This window comes from Protopterus annectens, chromosome 7.part0 (genome assembly GCF_019279795.1).
Source record: "Protopterus annectens isolate FY-2018-M chromosome 7.part0, PAN1.0, whole genome shotgun sequence".
In the NCBI taxonomy this organism is placed as follows: Eukaryota; Metazoa; Chordata; order Ceratodontiformes; family Protopteridae; genus Protopterus; species Protopterus annectens.
This window is the reverse complement of record NC_056739.1, coordinates 1,709,751,635-1,709,766,864: the sequence shown is the minus strand read 5'-3', so window position 1 is coordinate 1,709,766,864 and position 15,230 is coordinate 1,709,751,635. Positions and strand designations below refer to the sequence as shown.

The window sequence follows — 15,230 nt, the reverse complement described above, 5'->3', positions numbered from 1 at the left end:
CAGATTCTGCAGTACAGCATTAAGTGGAACACTCCTGAGGTTCTAGCCTTCAGCTGAGACATTAAGCTAAGGTCCTATCTGCATGGCTTAACAATAGAGCTGGTGGACATTAATGTCTCATTACACTTCGTAAAAAAAAAAAAAAAAGACAGGAGTCTCCTCCAGTGCCCTGGTCAAATCTTACCAAGTCAGTGTAAATGCAGCCTCTAGTTGCCTCCCCTGGAACACAGCCACACGGCCAGCTGTATCTAGCTACTTAAAAAAGTGTAGTAAAAAACATGTAGCCAATATTAACCAGCTGCAGCTTATCAGAGGTGGCTAGTGGCACTTGATTACTCAGCTGCAGCAATCCCAAATGTAAAGTAGAAAAAAAAAAACGTATGCTTTATTTTTTTCCTTAAAAAATAGTAAACTTTTTCAGTTTTAGGAAATCAGAACTACATGCATGTTTAGAGATCTGATTTCTTTACAGAAAAAAAAGAAATATCAGCTGACTTAGTTTGGTATTTTGAAAACAACCCATCCTTTATATATACAAACCCTAGTGAATATAATGATTCAGTCATTTTCAGGGGTGAAAGAATGACCTTTCTACTGTGGCTACTTGAGTTACTAACTTGTGCATGAGGCAAGCTGAATTAAAAGTGAAAGAACAAAAGAGTGGCTTGTTGAGGTCTTTCTTACTTTCTCCTGTGCTCACACAGTCGCATCTACTTCTGCTCTGGATTCCAGCTGTTCTAAAACTGACCTTGCTCAGAGGTGAGCACAGAAGGTCACTATAGCCTATGTGAGGCTAGAGACATTGTGGTCATTGTCTTTTTTCACAATAAAACCTCAGAGGTGTGCATAGGAGGGATCTATATTATATCACCAAATATATACGTCATCAAACTGCATTCCATTGGAAATGCTGTTCAAAGCGTCCCTCACACCTCCTGCTAATTAAATATACCAACTCTAAGATCGCACTATAGTGGGGAATGGGCAAATTTCCTGATCCCCACCGTAAGGTGATCTCAGTCAGAACAGTTCAATGAATCGCATCTTCGATAAAATGCCATTCGATGATGTAAATCTTCAATGAAATAATAGGGACCCCATAGGTGGTCACTATAGCTTGCCTAAGGGCAATATATAATATAGGGACAACAAGCTGAAATATATTACTATAATATTTTTCCACTTTCGTCATTGTCAAACAACAGAGAAGTACACTAGTGGCCAACTTTTGTGGGTACGTGTACGCAGGTATAATACATGTTCAACAGCAGCAACTTAAAATATTACTGTAGCCATTTGGTTTCTCACTTTTATCCCAGTCTAACATCAGGAGAGACACAGCAAGTTTTGTGGGGTAGGGGTGAAGAGGTATGGTGTGTGTTTGTGTGTGTGTGTGTGTCTCTATGTATATTATATGCATACACACACACACACACACATATATATATATATATATATATATATATATATATATATAAAAAAAACAACACATGCGTGACAGCAACAACTTGAAGTATACCCCTGTAACACACATACACACATATATATATATATATATATATATATATATATATATATATATATATATATATAAAATAGAACTTCGAAAAACGAACAGACGAAGGTGCCAGTAATTAGCTTTCGTCTTTTAATAGTGGATAAGACTTCTTCAGAAAATACAAGTGTAGTATATATATATATATATATATATATATATTTTTTTTTTTTTACACACACACACACACACACACACACACACACACACACACACACACACACACACACACACACATACACACACACACTATACGATAGCAACAACTTGAAGTATACCCCTGTAGCCATATATTATTTCTCTTTCATCTTAGCCTAACACAAGAGGGGTACACAGGTGACCATTTTTTTCTAGGGGGAGTAAGGACATGGCCACTATTCCTAAATATGATTTATGTATCCTCATAGGCATTTCTCTTCTCACTTTATTGGGAAGTACTACTTGGTCAGCTTTGAACACCAAGCTTTAGACACAACTTATTTCTTTCTTGAAAGAAAAAAAAAGGACATTTCATTTCTTATTCCTGATTTTTGTCTAGGCCACTAATAGATCAAAAGGTTGTAAAACATCTCAAAAACATACCCCAGAGCATCTTGAAGAACTTCAAGGCTTCTAGGAGCCCAGTGGCTCCCGTACCTCCAGCTTAACTCAGTTACTTTTGCCACAGTTACTATAGTGCAGTTTTTGGCTGCAGTGTATGGAAAGGATGGAAGAAAAAGCTGACAATGAAAAAATAAATAAATAAAAAGAAGTAATCTGGCTGAGTGGTGTGGGAAAGCCAGGAAGGGGGTGTTGTTGTGGGAGTGGGAAAGATTGGTTCCTTTTCCACAGTGTCCCAACTTGAGTGCAACAGAGGGCAGAGCATCTTGAAGTCCTTTGTCTAATGCTGCATTTCACTCAAGCCTGGCCCTATTCATCATAGACGAACATCAAGAGGTGCATATAGTCAATAAAGAAATGAGTTGCTGTTTGATCACAGGTAAACAAGACACTGATCTTAACATGGTCTTGTCCCATTTCAATTAACCCAACCCATTTAGTTGCTTCCTACAGCCCCCCACCCACGCTCTGATCTCACCAACTGCAACTGCAGTTTATGTTCATGCAAGTTTTACCAAAAATGCCTCAAAATATCACATAATCTCCTAAATTATATAACTATAGTCAAACTCGGTTTATTAAAAAAAAATTACACAGTATTTCTATCAACAACAGGGAAAAACATTCTTCACACACACACTGCTAAACTATCTAACTTGACTATGTTCGCTGCCAATCTGACACAGTCCATATACAAATATATAATTCAGCATTTAAACAGACTATCAAGCATCTTTTCAAATATTCATGACTTTTTCCTCAAGGCCTTGCCTAACAAGGTTTACTTTAAGGGAATAAGTCATAGTTTATCAAATCTTCAGACATAAAAGTACTGCGCACAGAATACTGGAATTTTGTACAGTCACTCCCAGATTACTGGCTTGGAAATTAGTTTTTCAGACTGTTCCCTCTCCCCAAAACAGGGGGCCACCCCAATACACAAAAGTCAAAAAGGCAGGAATTGAAAAAGGAACCTCTTGGAAATAAAAGCAGAGAAGTATCCATGAGTCAGGAAAATATGAATACCAACAAAGTGATGAAAGTCAGGAACTAAGCTTTACTCCACTTTCATAACTTGCATGAAATTTATTGACAGGGTTCTTTTACCACAGCATCAATTTCACATCACAATGAGTGGCATGGGAACTAGTGAAGCTTTTCCATCATCCAATCTACTCAATTTTGGTTCAACACTGACCTGACACTTCACATCAAGATGAAGGGATAGCAAACAAAAAGTAGCATTTTGGCCCCTGGTCATGATCTGAAGACAGGAATTATTAAAACAAAATGGTGATAAGAAACAACTTCAGAGGACAGTGCATTTGTGTTTGTCACATCTAATGTGATAGAGGCACATTCCTGCAACACAAGAGGTATAGCCTGCTGCTCTGGGGGGGTTTCCCCACATTAATAAAATTAGAGACTGGGTGGTGATCTTTATGGCCTTAGTTCAAGTAATAATTTCCATGCAGTTAATAATTGGTATAAATGCCATCTGTGACTGGGCTGAAGGGGTGGGAGGCAGGTGGTAGGCAACTTATAACTTCTATCAGACAGTTACACCACAGTCTCTCCATTCTCACTGGTAGCATCTGCAGTATTAGATGAGCAGCACCAAGGGTAAATCCCAACTCCCAAAACTGCTTTAATTCCCCTACGCAAGGTGCTGGCTTTCTCATTGCCATATATGCAATGCTGCCCTGAGGAGTTAAATGACTTGCAAAGCAGCCTAATCGTAAACAATTGCTGGACAACCAATACAAACACTCCAGGAATGCTTAGTCAACATCATGACCATTCTGTTTTCCATCCTGTAGCATACATGAATGTGTTTAAAGAAACCCAAAATGAGTAGGATTCTACAGATGACACAGAAATCACTGTTTGGACGTCTTCATTCAGTGGATTCCAAAGAGAGGAAAAAGGTAGATGTTGAAGAAATGTTTGCAGAGTTACATTCAATGATTTTTGTTGGGGAAATGTTTGCAGAGTTACATTCAATGATGTTTGTGCTAAGAGGTGAGAGGAAATCTGGACAAATGCCCAAAAATTGACAAACATTTTAAATATTGCTCTTACAAACTTAAAAAGTTGCTAGAATAAAAAGGTTTTGAGTTACCTTCATTTTCTGAATAATATCATTTTCTAAATAATATGAAGTCAGAAAAACAAATGTCATTATTTTTTAATTTGGTTCTCCCTGATTTGCCAGAAAAAAAATCAAATGTTTATGAGGAACAGACCAAAAATATGAGGCACAAATATGGCCATTCTGTGAAAGTCTGGACAGTTGAGAGGTATGCATTCAATGGTTCTTCTTTTCTGATCAGTTTCACCTTTAATATTTCATCTAATTCTGGATCAGATGGACCTAATGGAATGAAATCACTGACGTACCAACTCCAAAGAGAAGGGCAAATGCACAGTTCTTCATAACCCCCAATACATTTACAAAATGGCTGAAAGTAAAGCCTAAATATTCATCAGTGATGCATCTAAACTAATCTGGAGATGGTCATGGAAAGGATCATTCGTGGTACTCCTCTTTGCTGGGAACAGCAATAGTCAAAGAGTGTAAACTGTAACAGAGATCCCCCACAGTACTGATCCTACACAGATCAACTAAAACCACACAGATCAACTAAAACCACTGGAGAAATATTACTGGCTGAAAAGGACAAATATAAGATCTGGTACTACCATTACCTCAAAGGGCTCAAAGCCAACACTGAAACTAGCACAGATACCAGCCTGAACATTCACACCTACTAGGCAGAAATAGTTCGGGTATTATTCTGATAATGTGAAAAAAGAAGTTATGTTCTTGCCGTAATGTTCCATCTGTGTTGTCACTGCATTCTTCCTCAACCTGTGGGTTCTTGGATTCAACCCTCAGACCCGAACTCAGCCGCTTTCCAAGCTGAGAAGTCACAATTTGAGCTCCTCCCATCCTATCCATATTGCCTCATTCTCCAACATACGTCAGATCGAGTTTGCAGCAACCCAGTACCCACACAAGCAATCTTATGGAAACAAAGATGGGCATTGTAAATACCAATGAAAAAACAAGATCAAGCATAAAGATCAGGAGCCCAACCAAGAACTGTGGTTCCCATGAAAACATCCCACCAGGTCGCTTATAGTCAAGGACAGGACTAAGGAGGGAGGGAAGGTTGAGCAAGAATGCAGTGACAACATAGATGGAACATTATGGTGAGAACATAAATTTATCTGACATTGTCACTGTCATTCTTCCTCAACCTGTGGGACAGAGTCCCTAGCTTCAATAACCTAGGGTGGCCCTCAAGGATATTACGAAGCACTGCAGAGCCAAAGGCCAGGAGGTAATGTCCACCTTTATAATGTGTAACAAACGTATGGGAATTTGACCAAGCTGCAGCTGCACAAATGTCACCAACAGACACTCAAGACCTTGTAGAATGAGCCTTGATTTTGCCTGGTAATAGCCTGTTTTTGGAAGAGTACACAAAGGAAATACAATCTCTCAACCATTTGGCATGTGTATTCTTGGTGATAACTTGCCCGTTCTTTTCATCAGAAAAGGATACAAACAGTTGTTCAGATTTTCTACAAGACTTAGTTCTGTCCAAGTAAAAATGTAACTGACTATGCACATCCAAAAGATGGAGCACATACTACTCTCCTTTGTTTTGAAAGTTGGGAAAGAAAACAGGAAGTTTGATAGATTAATTTACATTATTTTCTGTAGCCACTTTAGAAAAAAAGGATGGGTTGGAACATAAGAGTAACTATCTTTGTGAAAGATTAGATAGGAAGGTTTTGAGGAAACAGCTTGGTTATAGCCACCAGAGAAACTGTCTTCCATCAGAGAAATTTAAAGTCTACCTTCGTCACAGATTCAAAAGGAGGAAGGACTACGAATTGTAAAACCACGGTCAGATCCCACAGAGGAATAGGATCTTTAATAGGCAAGTAAAAAGATACCTCTCAGAAACACTTTGCAAAGTTTGGATGAAGCCAGAGAAGATTAATTCTCCCCAGTATGAAAGTAGGAAACGGCTGCAAGCTGAACTTTCAACATGGAGTAACTAGCTCCCCTTTGGAAGAGGGAAGTAAAAAAAAAAACCAGTTTTCAGAATGTGAGCAGTAAAAATATCTATATGTTCTTTCTGGGCCTATAAAGAAAACCTCTTCCATTTGCTCTTGTAGATTTTCCAAGTAGCGGACTTATGAGCAGAGATCAAGATTTTTCAGACCGGGGGATGAAAGCCTGGAATGTCTTGCCATCATTAGAATTGGGGAAACCATGTGGTTAATTTCAGTCTTTGAAGATCAGGTGAATATGCTCCAACAGGTGAGACAAGACCCTGAGCACTAGATTCGCTGCAGGAGCTGGGATAGCTAGAATCTGTTTGATGTGATATTGTAAACTTGTAATCTTGTCCGGAGTGAGGTAAGCCCATGCTGAAATAGAGTTCAAATGTGCTTCAATGAAATCTATGTTTTTTACTGGCTGCACGTGATATATGCAAGTGATATTTGTGTGTGTTGACTGTTATGCCTAGACAGAGAGATAGCTGTAACAAGTAATCCCTTGCTTGAACAAGTAGATGCCTGGTTGGGGTGGTTAGGAGGCATTTGTCCAGACATGGAAACACATGGAATCCTTGCAGCCTGAGGTGGGCTGCGATGACCGCTATGCATTTGGTGAACACCCTGGGGGGTTGTGGTGAGAACGAATGGAAGCAATTTGAATTGGTAATGGCTGGCTCCCAGCCTGAAACAAAGGTACTGTCTGGACTGCCTTGTCCATGTTGATGTGGCAGTACGCATTCTTCAGGTCTACTGAGCACATTCATTTGTCCATTCTCAAAAGGGGTAGAATGGACTGGACCATGACCATCCTGAATTTGAATTCTTTACCTGATTTGTTCAGGGATGTCAAGTCCAGGATTGGCTTGCAGGTCTCCTGTCTTTTTTGGTACTAAAAAGAATCTTGAGTACATGCCCGATCCTATTTGATTGTGATGGACATCCTGGATGACTCTTTTTTGTAGCAACTTTGCAATTTCTTGAGGTACTTTCTCCATCTGACTGGGTGAAACATCGGGGAGGAAAGACTCTTGTCTGGGGTTTTCCAAAAAGGGAATAAAGTATCCTCTGGATACCATCCTTAGCACCCACTGATCATGATGTCTGCCCAGGCTTGTGGGTGCAAGGAGAAGCGACTCCCGACTGCCTCCAGAGGAGGGCAGTTGGGTCACTGTTTAGGAGTGCTAGAAGGGTCTGTCCAAGAAGGAAACTCAAGACCCTGCATTCTGTGGACCCCCTCTGCCACTGGGGCAGCATCTTCCATTGTAGCTCTTACCCCCTCTGTCTCTGGGGGAAAAGTCTCCCTGAGACTCCTGAAAAGGACCTTGAGATTTCTTGAACCGTAACTTTTTTCCCCCATGCTGGTTCCCGGAGAAAGACCTTTGTGTGGTAGAAAACCGGATTCCAATAGTAGACAAGGTATTTCCATCTTTCTCAATCTGGGAGAGTGTGTCTGACTGCTGAACCAAGCAATGACGATCCATCAAAAAGGGCACTGACGAATGACACCCTGAAAGGTTTCTCGAAGTCAGACAGCCGCATCCAGGCGTAGCTCCTAATGGCAATGCCTGAACCGGCTGCCCTAGAAGCACCCTCTGCTGTTTGAGAGATCAACCTCATGGATGCATTTTATATCGAAAGTACAGTGGTCATTCTGGAAGAAAAGGTCTTCTGATCTTCGACAGACATGGACTCTGGGGCAAAGTCAGTTCTTTGATAAGTTCTCTCTGCAGTCTAGTGAAATGGGATAAGTAGTTTAACACTCATAACGTTAAAGTGGCTGAAGAGTAAACTCTCTTGCCGAACCTGTCCATAGCCCTAGACTCCCTGGTTGACGGAGCTTTACTGAGCCAGCTCCTTCTTAGTGGCTGCCACCACCACCATAGCATCTACTGGGATTCCTTTTGTCCAATGTGGCCTATCAGTAGGTGTGCTCAGAATCTTATCAACTCTCTTTGGTATGGGGTCCACAGTGTCGTGTCCCTTCCATGCCCTGGTAGATACTAGGTCAATGAGAGCATCTGGGGGGGGGGCACCCAGGATGTAGATGGGCCGGACCCGAAAGCCTCCAACAGCATTGTTTCCAGGGTGGGGTTTTAGGCAAACCAACCACCTCTCTGGTGGAGTATTTCTAGGACATCCGCAAAGAAGACATCCTCAGGTAGAGATCTTGGGGACCACTGCCACTTCCTCGAAATGAGTATCAGTAGTGAGGGATTCCTGGGGGGAATCCAGGTGCCTCCTTTTACACTGTCTGCTCCAAGGAACCTCCTCAGTGGGATGTTCCAGGGAGGTGTCAGAAGAAAACTGGGGTTCCACTGAAGGGATGGGCTGGAGGCTGGTCCAGGGCCGACTGTCCCCATGGTAGACAAGAGGCCTCAGACACAGGATCCTTGGGGGTGGGGAGTGGTGCCAAGGAAGGAAGAACTAAGGCTCTGCTGGGATGAGAGAGGACCCTCTCCAACACTTCGAATGCAGATGGACTCAGAATAACTAAGGGTCATCCCTCCAGAGCTGAAGTCAACATAGCTGACACCTTCCAACCACATGGAGTGCTCTGCTCCAAAGGGGGAGTAGGAGTTGAGCTGTCGAAAGCAGAGATTCGGAGGGGAAGTGACGGCTCTGAAAACTTTGGAGCTGGCATAAAACCCCTGGACTCAAGGGTCTGAGACGTGCTAGACACCAACATGGTTGGAGCTGAATGAGCCAGGGAGGCCCGTCTGAAATGAAGAGATCACCCCTGTCAGCTCCAACATTTCGGCTCTCAGAACTACAGCACCAGCAGACTCTGAAACCGAAGGTCAAATTGGAGAAGGAGCAACAGGGCGGAATGAGGAAATTCTACTCACGGATTTGGTGGTGACGGAGATGGAAAAACCCCCATCTGGATTTGTGTCTGAAGAAACTGCCTCAGTCTAGCCATGTATTTCTCAGACAGACTATGAGAAGACCTGGTGGGAAAAGTGGTAGAAGTAGGTCTCAATGGCTTCTTAGGAGATCTCTGTGCCAATGTACTTGGCTCCAAACTGGTAACTGGAGCGCAAGGAGGAGGTGCACAAGGAGGAGACGACACAGTCAGATCCAAAGATTTTGGTGCCTTTTTTATCTGCTTTGATACCAACGAAGAAGACATATCTGAGAAGCGTTTTGGGCCTTTCTGAGTCTCCTTGTGTTTCCCGGAGGGGGATTGAGCCCATGACATAGAGGGAACAGCAGGAAAGGAGGCAGAAGGAAGCAGGCCTTAAGAATCAGCTTATTCTGCCGATTCGCCTGGGCATGCAGGTGGAAAGCTGAAAAGATAGGGCAGGGATATCCAAGTGAAAGGGCCCCAGACTATACAAGCACTCCCTGCGGGCATCAGACAACAGGATTTTGTGCCCACAGGAAGTGCATTTATTAAACCCAAAAGGTTTGCCCAATTTAGGATCAGACTTGGACATCACTGCAAAGAGAAAGGAACGAGGAAAAGAAAACTCTCTTTTTTTTTTTTTTTTTAAAAAGGATAAGGGAGAGAGAAGAAACGGAGAAGGCAGGAAGGTTAAGTCAGACAAAAAAAACCCCCTGATTTATGGACAAAGAAAGAGAGAAATTACTCATGTAAGAGACAGGGTTGGAATAAAGATGACCAAAAAAGACTAAAGGTTAGCTAAAACTCACTGACTGGCCGAAAACTTTACTCAAACCTGGAGGAGCTCTGGAGTGATGAAATCTTGAAGCATACACTATGAGAGGCAAATGAAATCTGAGTTATGCTGGGGGAATGACGCATTACGGGTAAGATGGAAGGAGCTCAAGCTTCGACTTCTCAGCTTGGAAAGCGGCTGAGTCGGATCCAAGAACCCACAGGTTGAGCAAGAATGACAGTGACAACATCAGATATGCTTTTATGATGGCACCCAATAGAAAAAGGAGGCACTGCCACTACTAACATCACTAGTGCTAAGGACCATAATAAAGCCAGAATAAGTTACCATTGGCAAGAAAGTAACTACAGTTTTCAAACCAAGAATTAAATATCTGAAATCTCTAATAATGCAACCGACACTAGAAACAGACGCTATAAAAAGGAAATCCATAAGAAAATGTGTTACCATAAGACGAGCCAATGGCAATCTTACAAAATGAACCACCAGAAATCCCTGCTATTACAAAACACTTTCTAAAAAAACCTATGTTCTTTCCAAAGACATTTCTAGTACTAGGAAAAGAACTACCAAAAATGCACTACATTAAGAGGACTATCAGAATTCTACGCTTTTACTAAGGAACCACATGAGAAAGGCCTGGAGAGTGCCGAGGACACAAAATGGAGAGGAAGGCCCCAGAAAACACAGCAACGGTACCCATCAACATGTGACACTGTTTGAATAACAGGACTAGAAATTGCATTACAGAAGAAAGGGATGTTCAAAGGAAGAAAGAACAGGCCTAAGTGGATGAAGTCCAAGAAGCAGCTGCCATTGTAACCAATAACTAATTCTTTCATCATGGTGTTTGTCATTCACCTTCTCATAAATGAAGACAAATATGTGTTAAATTAAGACTATGCAGTCTTAAGATTTCAATATGACCAAGAATGACAGAGATTCTTTACAACCACAGAAACCATACACTGTTTAAATTGTAAGCCTAATGAAATTATTTAAAGACTTCTGTTGCCACCACACTTCATGTGTCAAGGTGAAAGCACTGGGACAGTTCAATAAGGTTTGGTCACAGACAGGGCATAAACAGGCAAGTAAATGTTTATGCAAACATTTCACTGGACTTTGCATGCAGCAGGTACACACAATCCTATGCGAATCAGACAACTAAAAAGAAGAATGTACAACATAAACAAAGAAAAAATAAAACCATCATCTGAACAGATAATGAGGACTGAACAGACAATGGAAAGAAAACTCATCAGCATGGTATGCAGTCAGCTTGCTGTCACATCTGTGAGACACACTTCTAGATCAATGTCAGAAAATGTGATGTAGGTGCGAGAACCGTCTGCCTAATATGCAAGTTGTTAGCGCATATACAAACCGAATGGCCCTCTGTTGTATGCTGCAGACTGAAAACACTTCTACAGATGCACAGAAATTTGACAGCAAAATTTTGCTGCAGAAAATTATAGGAATGGCGTGTATTTAGCAACTGACTAAATACTAATGAAAACTTAGACTCCATCCCTGTTGTTACCCATTTGTGCTTTGCTTTGACCTCGTTTCGCAAAGGTTTTGCCTTTCGCATGATTTAGTGGACATTTGAATAGGACAGTTGCAATTCATTTAAAAGAACAAGTATTTCCATTCTGCAGCAGTTGAGTAGGAAGGGTTTGTGATGTAACAGCCTGAAGCCATCTCAGTTTGAAACACTACAGGCTTCTTTTTATTTAAGAGAGGTCACATCTTTATTTGAGAAGTTCAAAGTTTTAATGAGGCTAATCTCTCTATAATTCACAAACCAAATACGTCTTCTAAACATTGGTGAATGTACACTATTTCTGTAAGTTAGGCAGTAAAATCCATGTAGCATTAATGGCAAGCAAAAACAACCTCAAACCACAAAGGCATACATTTTAGTGCATAATATTAAAAGTGTTCAACTTCATGCAACATCTCTTCTTGTGTACAAAAAGCAGCAATAAAAAAATGCAAACACCAGGTGCAAGTTTCAGCAACTATGCATGACTGAAAAGTAGATCCTATGCCACACGTGCTTCACTAATAAACTTTCTTTTTTAACTTGTTGTGCTTCTTTTTCTTTTAGGAAAGAAAATATTCAAATCCAAATGTAACAGCACCATTTGGCCCTTTTATAATAACTGTTTAGTTGCAACAAATATCTGATAAACTTCTCATTTTGACATTAGACTGCTGAAGTCTCAACTCCGTGTCCTGGTCCTTTACCGGACAAGCTACCAGAGATATTATCAGAGTCCAGAAGTTCAACAATGCTGTAAGGGGAACAGTCTTCCAGACCCAGTTTGCTGCATAGCCAACCACAAAAACCCTTCTCTAAGTCTCTTACAGCCTGCCACCACTCGCCAAAGGACCAGGACACCTGGGTCACAGCTGTGTACAGACCAAGGGAGAAGGAAACAACCACAATTATTACTGGGTAGAAAATGATCAGAAAGGGACAAAATGTAATCTTATGCCAAAAGGTCCTTTCTTCATTGTAAACAAGAAATATATTGTACCAGGTGATAGTTCCATAGTAAAATGACATCACAAAGGACAACACAAAGACTACAGGAGCACACAGGAGGCTCCAAAGTACAATATGTGGACCCCGATCCAGAGCAACATTGCAAGTGTTTTTCTCTTGTTGTGCTTCTTCAGCTGGAGGCTCTTTGGACTTTGTCAACTCTTGCAGCTCTTTCTCTGTTAATGTGACATGGATGTCAACCATCTGTCCCTTCTTCTTTCCTCTTGTAATAGTGCCAGTGAGAGTTACATAGCGACTGTCTAATGGTACATTCCACCCTCCTGCAAAACATAAGAAAACCATTTTCAGACCAAAGGGAGGAAAACAGGACACCAGCTGAAGCAAAGAATTTTATATTTCTGACAGAAGAAAAGAAGTTTATGGTATTAGAACTTAAAATGCAACCAATGAAAATTCTTATCTTCAGAGTACGTGTGTGTGTTGTGTATGTATATGACAGAGATCTAGATGCACGCACGCACGCACACACACACACACACACACACACACACACACATACACACACACACACACACACACACACACACACACACACACACACACACAAACACACACAAAATTCTCACACAGTCTGATGAAGCAATGGTTACCATTGCGAAAGCGCTCACCATTTTGTATTAAAAAAGAAGATTTTACTTTGTCATGGTTCAGCTTCTTTATTCCAGCTACCTTCCTACTGGGCACCTGTGTTTCAACATTTTCAACTTCTGGGCTGGTTTGGATTTATTTGTTCGCTGCTAATATACAAATTACAAATGTAGGTGTTACAAATTGGTGTGTGTATGCTCCTCTGCAGTGTTGTTGTGGTAGTCACACTTTGAATGACCTGATCAGCTGTTATAATAATGCATCGCCAGTCAAAGCTGGAATAGAAAGGGTGGTAGTATGTGGGACTCCTGTGCTGCTAGCCAGTGAGATCAGAAGGGGAGACTAATCCCCCCCCAAAGTATGACTGCATTACAGAATTTCTGAACACAGCAGGTTAATAACATTGGATAGAAAAAATGAGGAAAACAAGCGATCATTAAGTTATTAAATATATTTCAATTGAGATGGGAATCAGACATGCTTCTAAAAGGCAGCTGGTATACAGCACATTTAATAAAGAGAAAATATGATTGCATGTGAAGAAAAAATAAATTCAGTCTGTTTTTATCTCAAGAGAAAGTAATAAATCTCTATCATACAACACTTTCTGTTTGCTGAAGTTTACATTTTCCCTATATTCATTAATGCAGCTGTCAACTGTTAGGCTGGTTGACTAACCCTCTTTTGCCTTTATTTTACAAATATCCTGCCTCTACTTAGTTACTGTTAAAACTTCTTACTAGACTACAGCTTTTATGCACTACAGGGTAGTTGTAAAAGTGAAGGGTATTTGCATTTATACTTGCACTAATCTTCTATAAAACTGGCAATGAGTGTCCTCCTTGTGGTCCATGATGTTTCACCAGTCTGTACTGCCAAGTACCCCTGCTCAGTTCACAGTTGCTGAATAATACAGAGATCAGTACATCTAGCTCCTTAACTTGCATGCACTGTTCAAACACACTAGTCTTGATATTAAAAATCAAGGTCTTCCTTCCAACCTAACATACACTGCTCACAATGAACCTTCCTGCACACAAGCTAGCCTAAGCATTCATTCTAACTTCAAATGTTTGTTAATCAAGTAGTTAGCAAATGCTGTTGCTTATACCTTTACAGTATTCAAATGTCACAATGTTTTACTTGTCTGGTAGTAAACGTACCCCATCTATGGAATACACGGTCAGTAACTGCCAACTGATACATGCAACTAAATGCATTCATCTGGTACTGTTATGGCTACATGGGCTTGTTGACAAGGACAGTAAATACTACTAATGCTCTAGCCATAGTCAGTTTAACTGGCCTACACCCTTAGATGAAAAGCAAGTAAAGGTTCTGTTATTACACTACAGCTAAGTCAGATACTGCTAGTGCTAAGACCGTTCCTGCACTAATGCAACTGCTTGCTCCTAATTCAACAGCTAGAAAATGCAGACAAACATATCTCTCAAATGATTTTCATAAAATATTTGATTTTCTGGTAAACTACTGGGATTACAGACTGTTAATAATGTCAGACATTACAGTTTCATATTTTTATTGTTCCCAAACTACCACGCTGATGCAAAGCCTGTTGTTCTACTAACTTAAGTGAAATGGTGTAATATTTAATGATTTTGGACCTTTGCCCCCCCCCCCAATACACACACACACACACACACAATTTTTGTCTTTGTCCCAGATTCTTGAGCAAAAAGTTGACAAATATGCTGATAAGTGAAAACAAATATTCACATACACACTAAGGAGTTATACGCTACTATCAGAACCTTAATTCCATCTCTGAAGCTTCTTCTGAAAATATTTTCATTACTTTTCAAATAACTCAATAACAAAAAGCATCAAACAACAGTGCCTGCATCAAACAATCACATAATTACATATTGAATTGCTGCATATAAAAAAAAAAAAACAGTTAAAGTAAAACATAAATCAATATTTTCCTAATGAAATACTTACTCTATTATATTCAGAAGTAGTCTTTATTTGTTCTTAACTCAGTAGTGACCAATTTATTCTGGTAAACAATATATACTATAGTTATGGAGTAAAATCATGTTTTTAAATTTTTTTGTAATTACTTTTCTTGTTATAGTTAATAAGCTCCAGAGAAGTGGACACTGTAGTCTAGGAACATTCATGGGAACTAGAGCATTAAATTAATCTTTCTAAATCATTAATTTTAAGC

At 40.4% G+C, this 15,230-nt stretch overlaps 1 protein-coding gene across 1 annotated transcript in view; it reads right to left on the bottom strand.

Moving 5' to 3' along the window:
- Positions 1 to 1,785: 1,785 nt before the first annotated feature.
- TMEM169 (transmembrane protein 169) overlaps positions 1,786 to 15,230 on the bottom strand; it is a 251,171-nt gene continuing 237,726 nt past the window's right edge. The window contains exon 3 of the mRNA XM_044078242.1: positions 1,786 to 12,711. Coding sequence (XP_043934177.1) covers positions 12,089 to 12,711 — 623 coding nt within the window. The 3' untranslated portion in view covers positions 1,786 to 12,088. The remainder of the gene's footprint in view (positions 12,712 to 15,230) is intronic.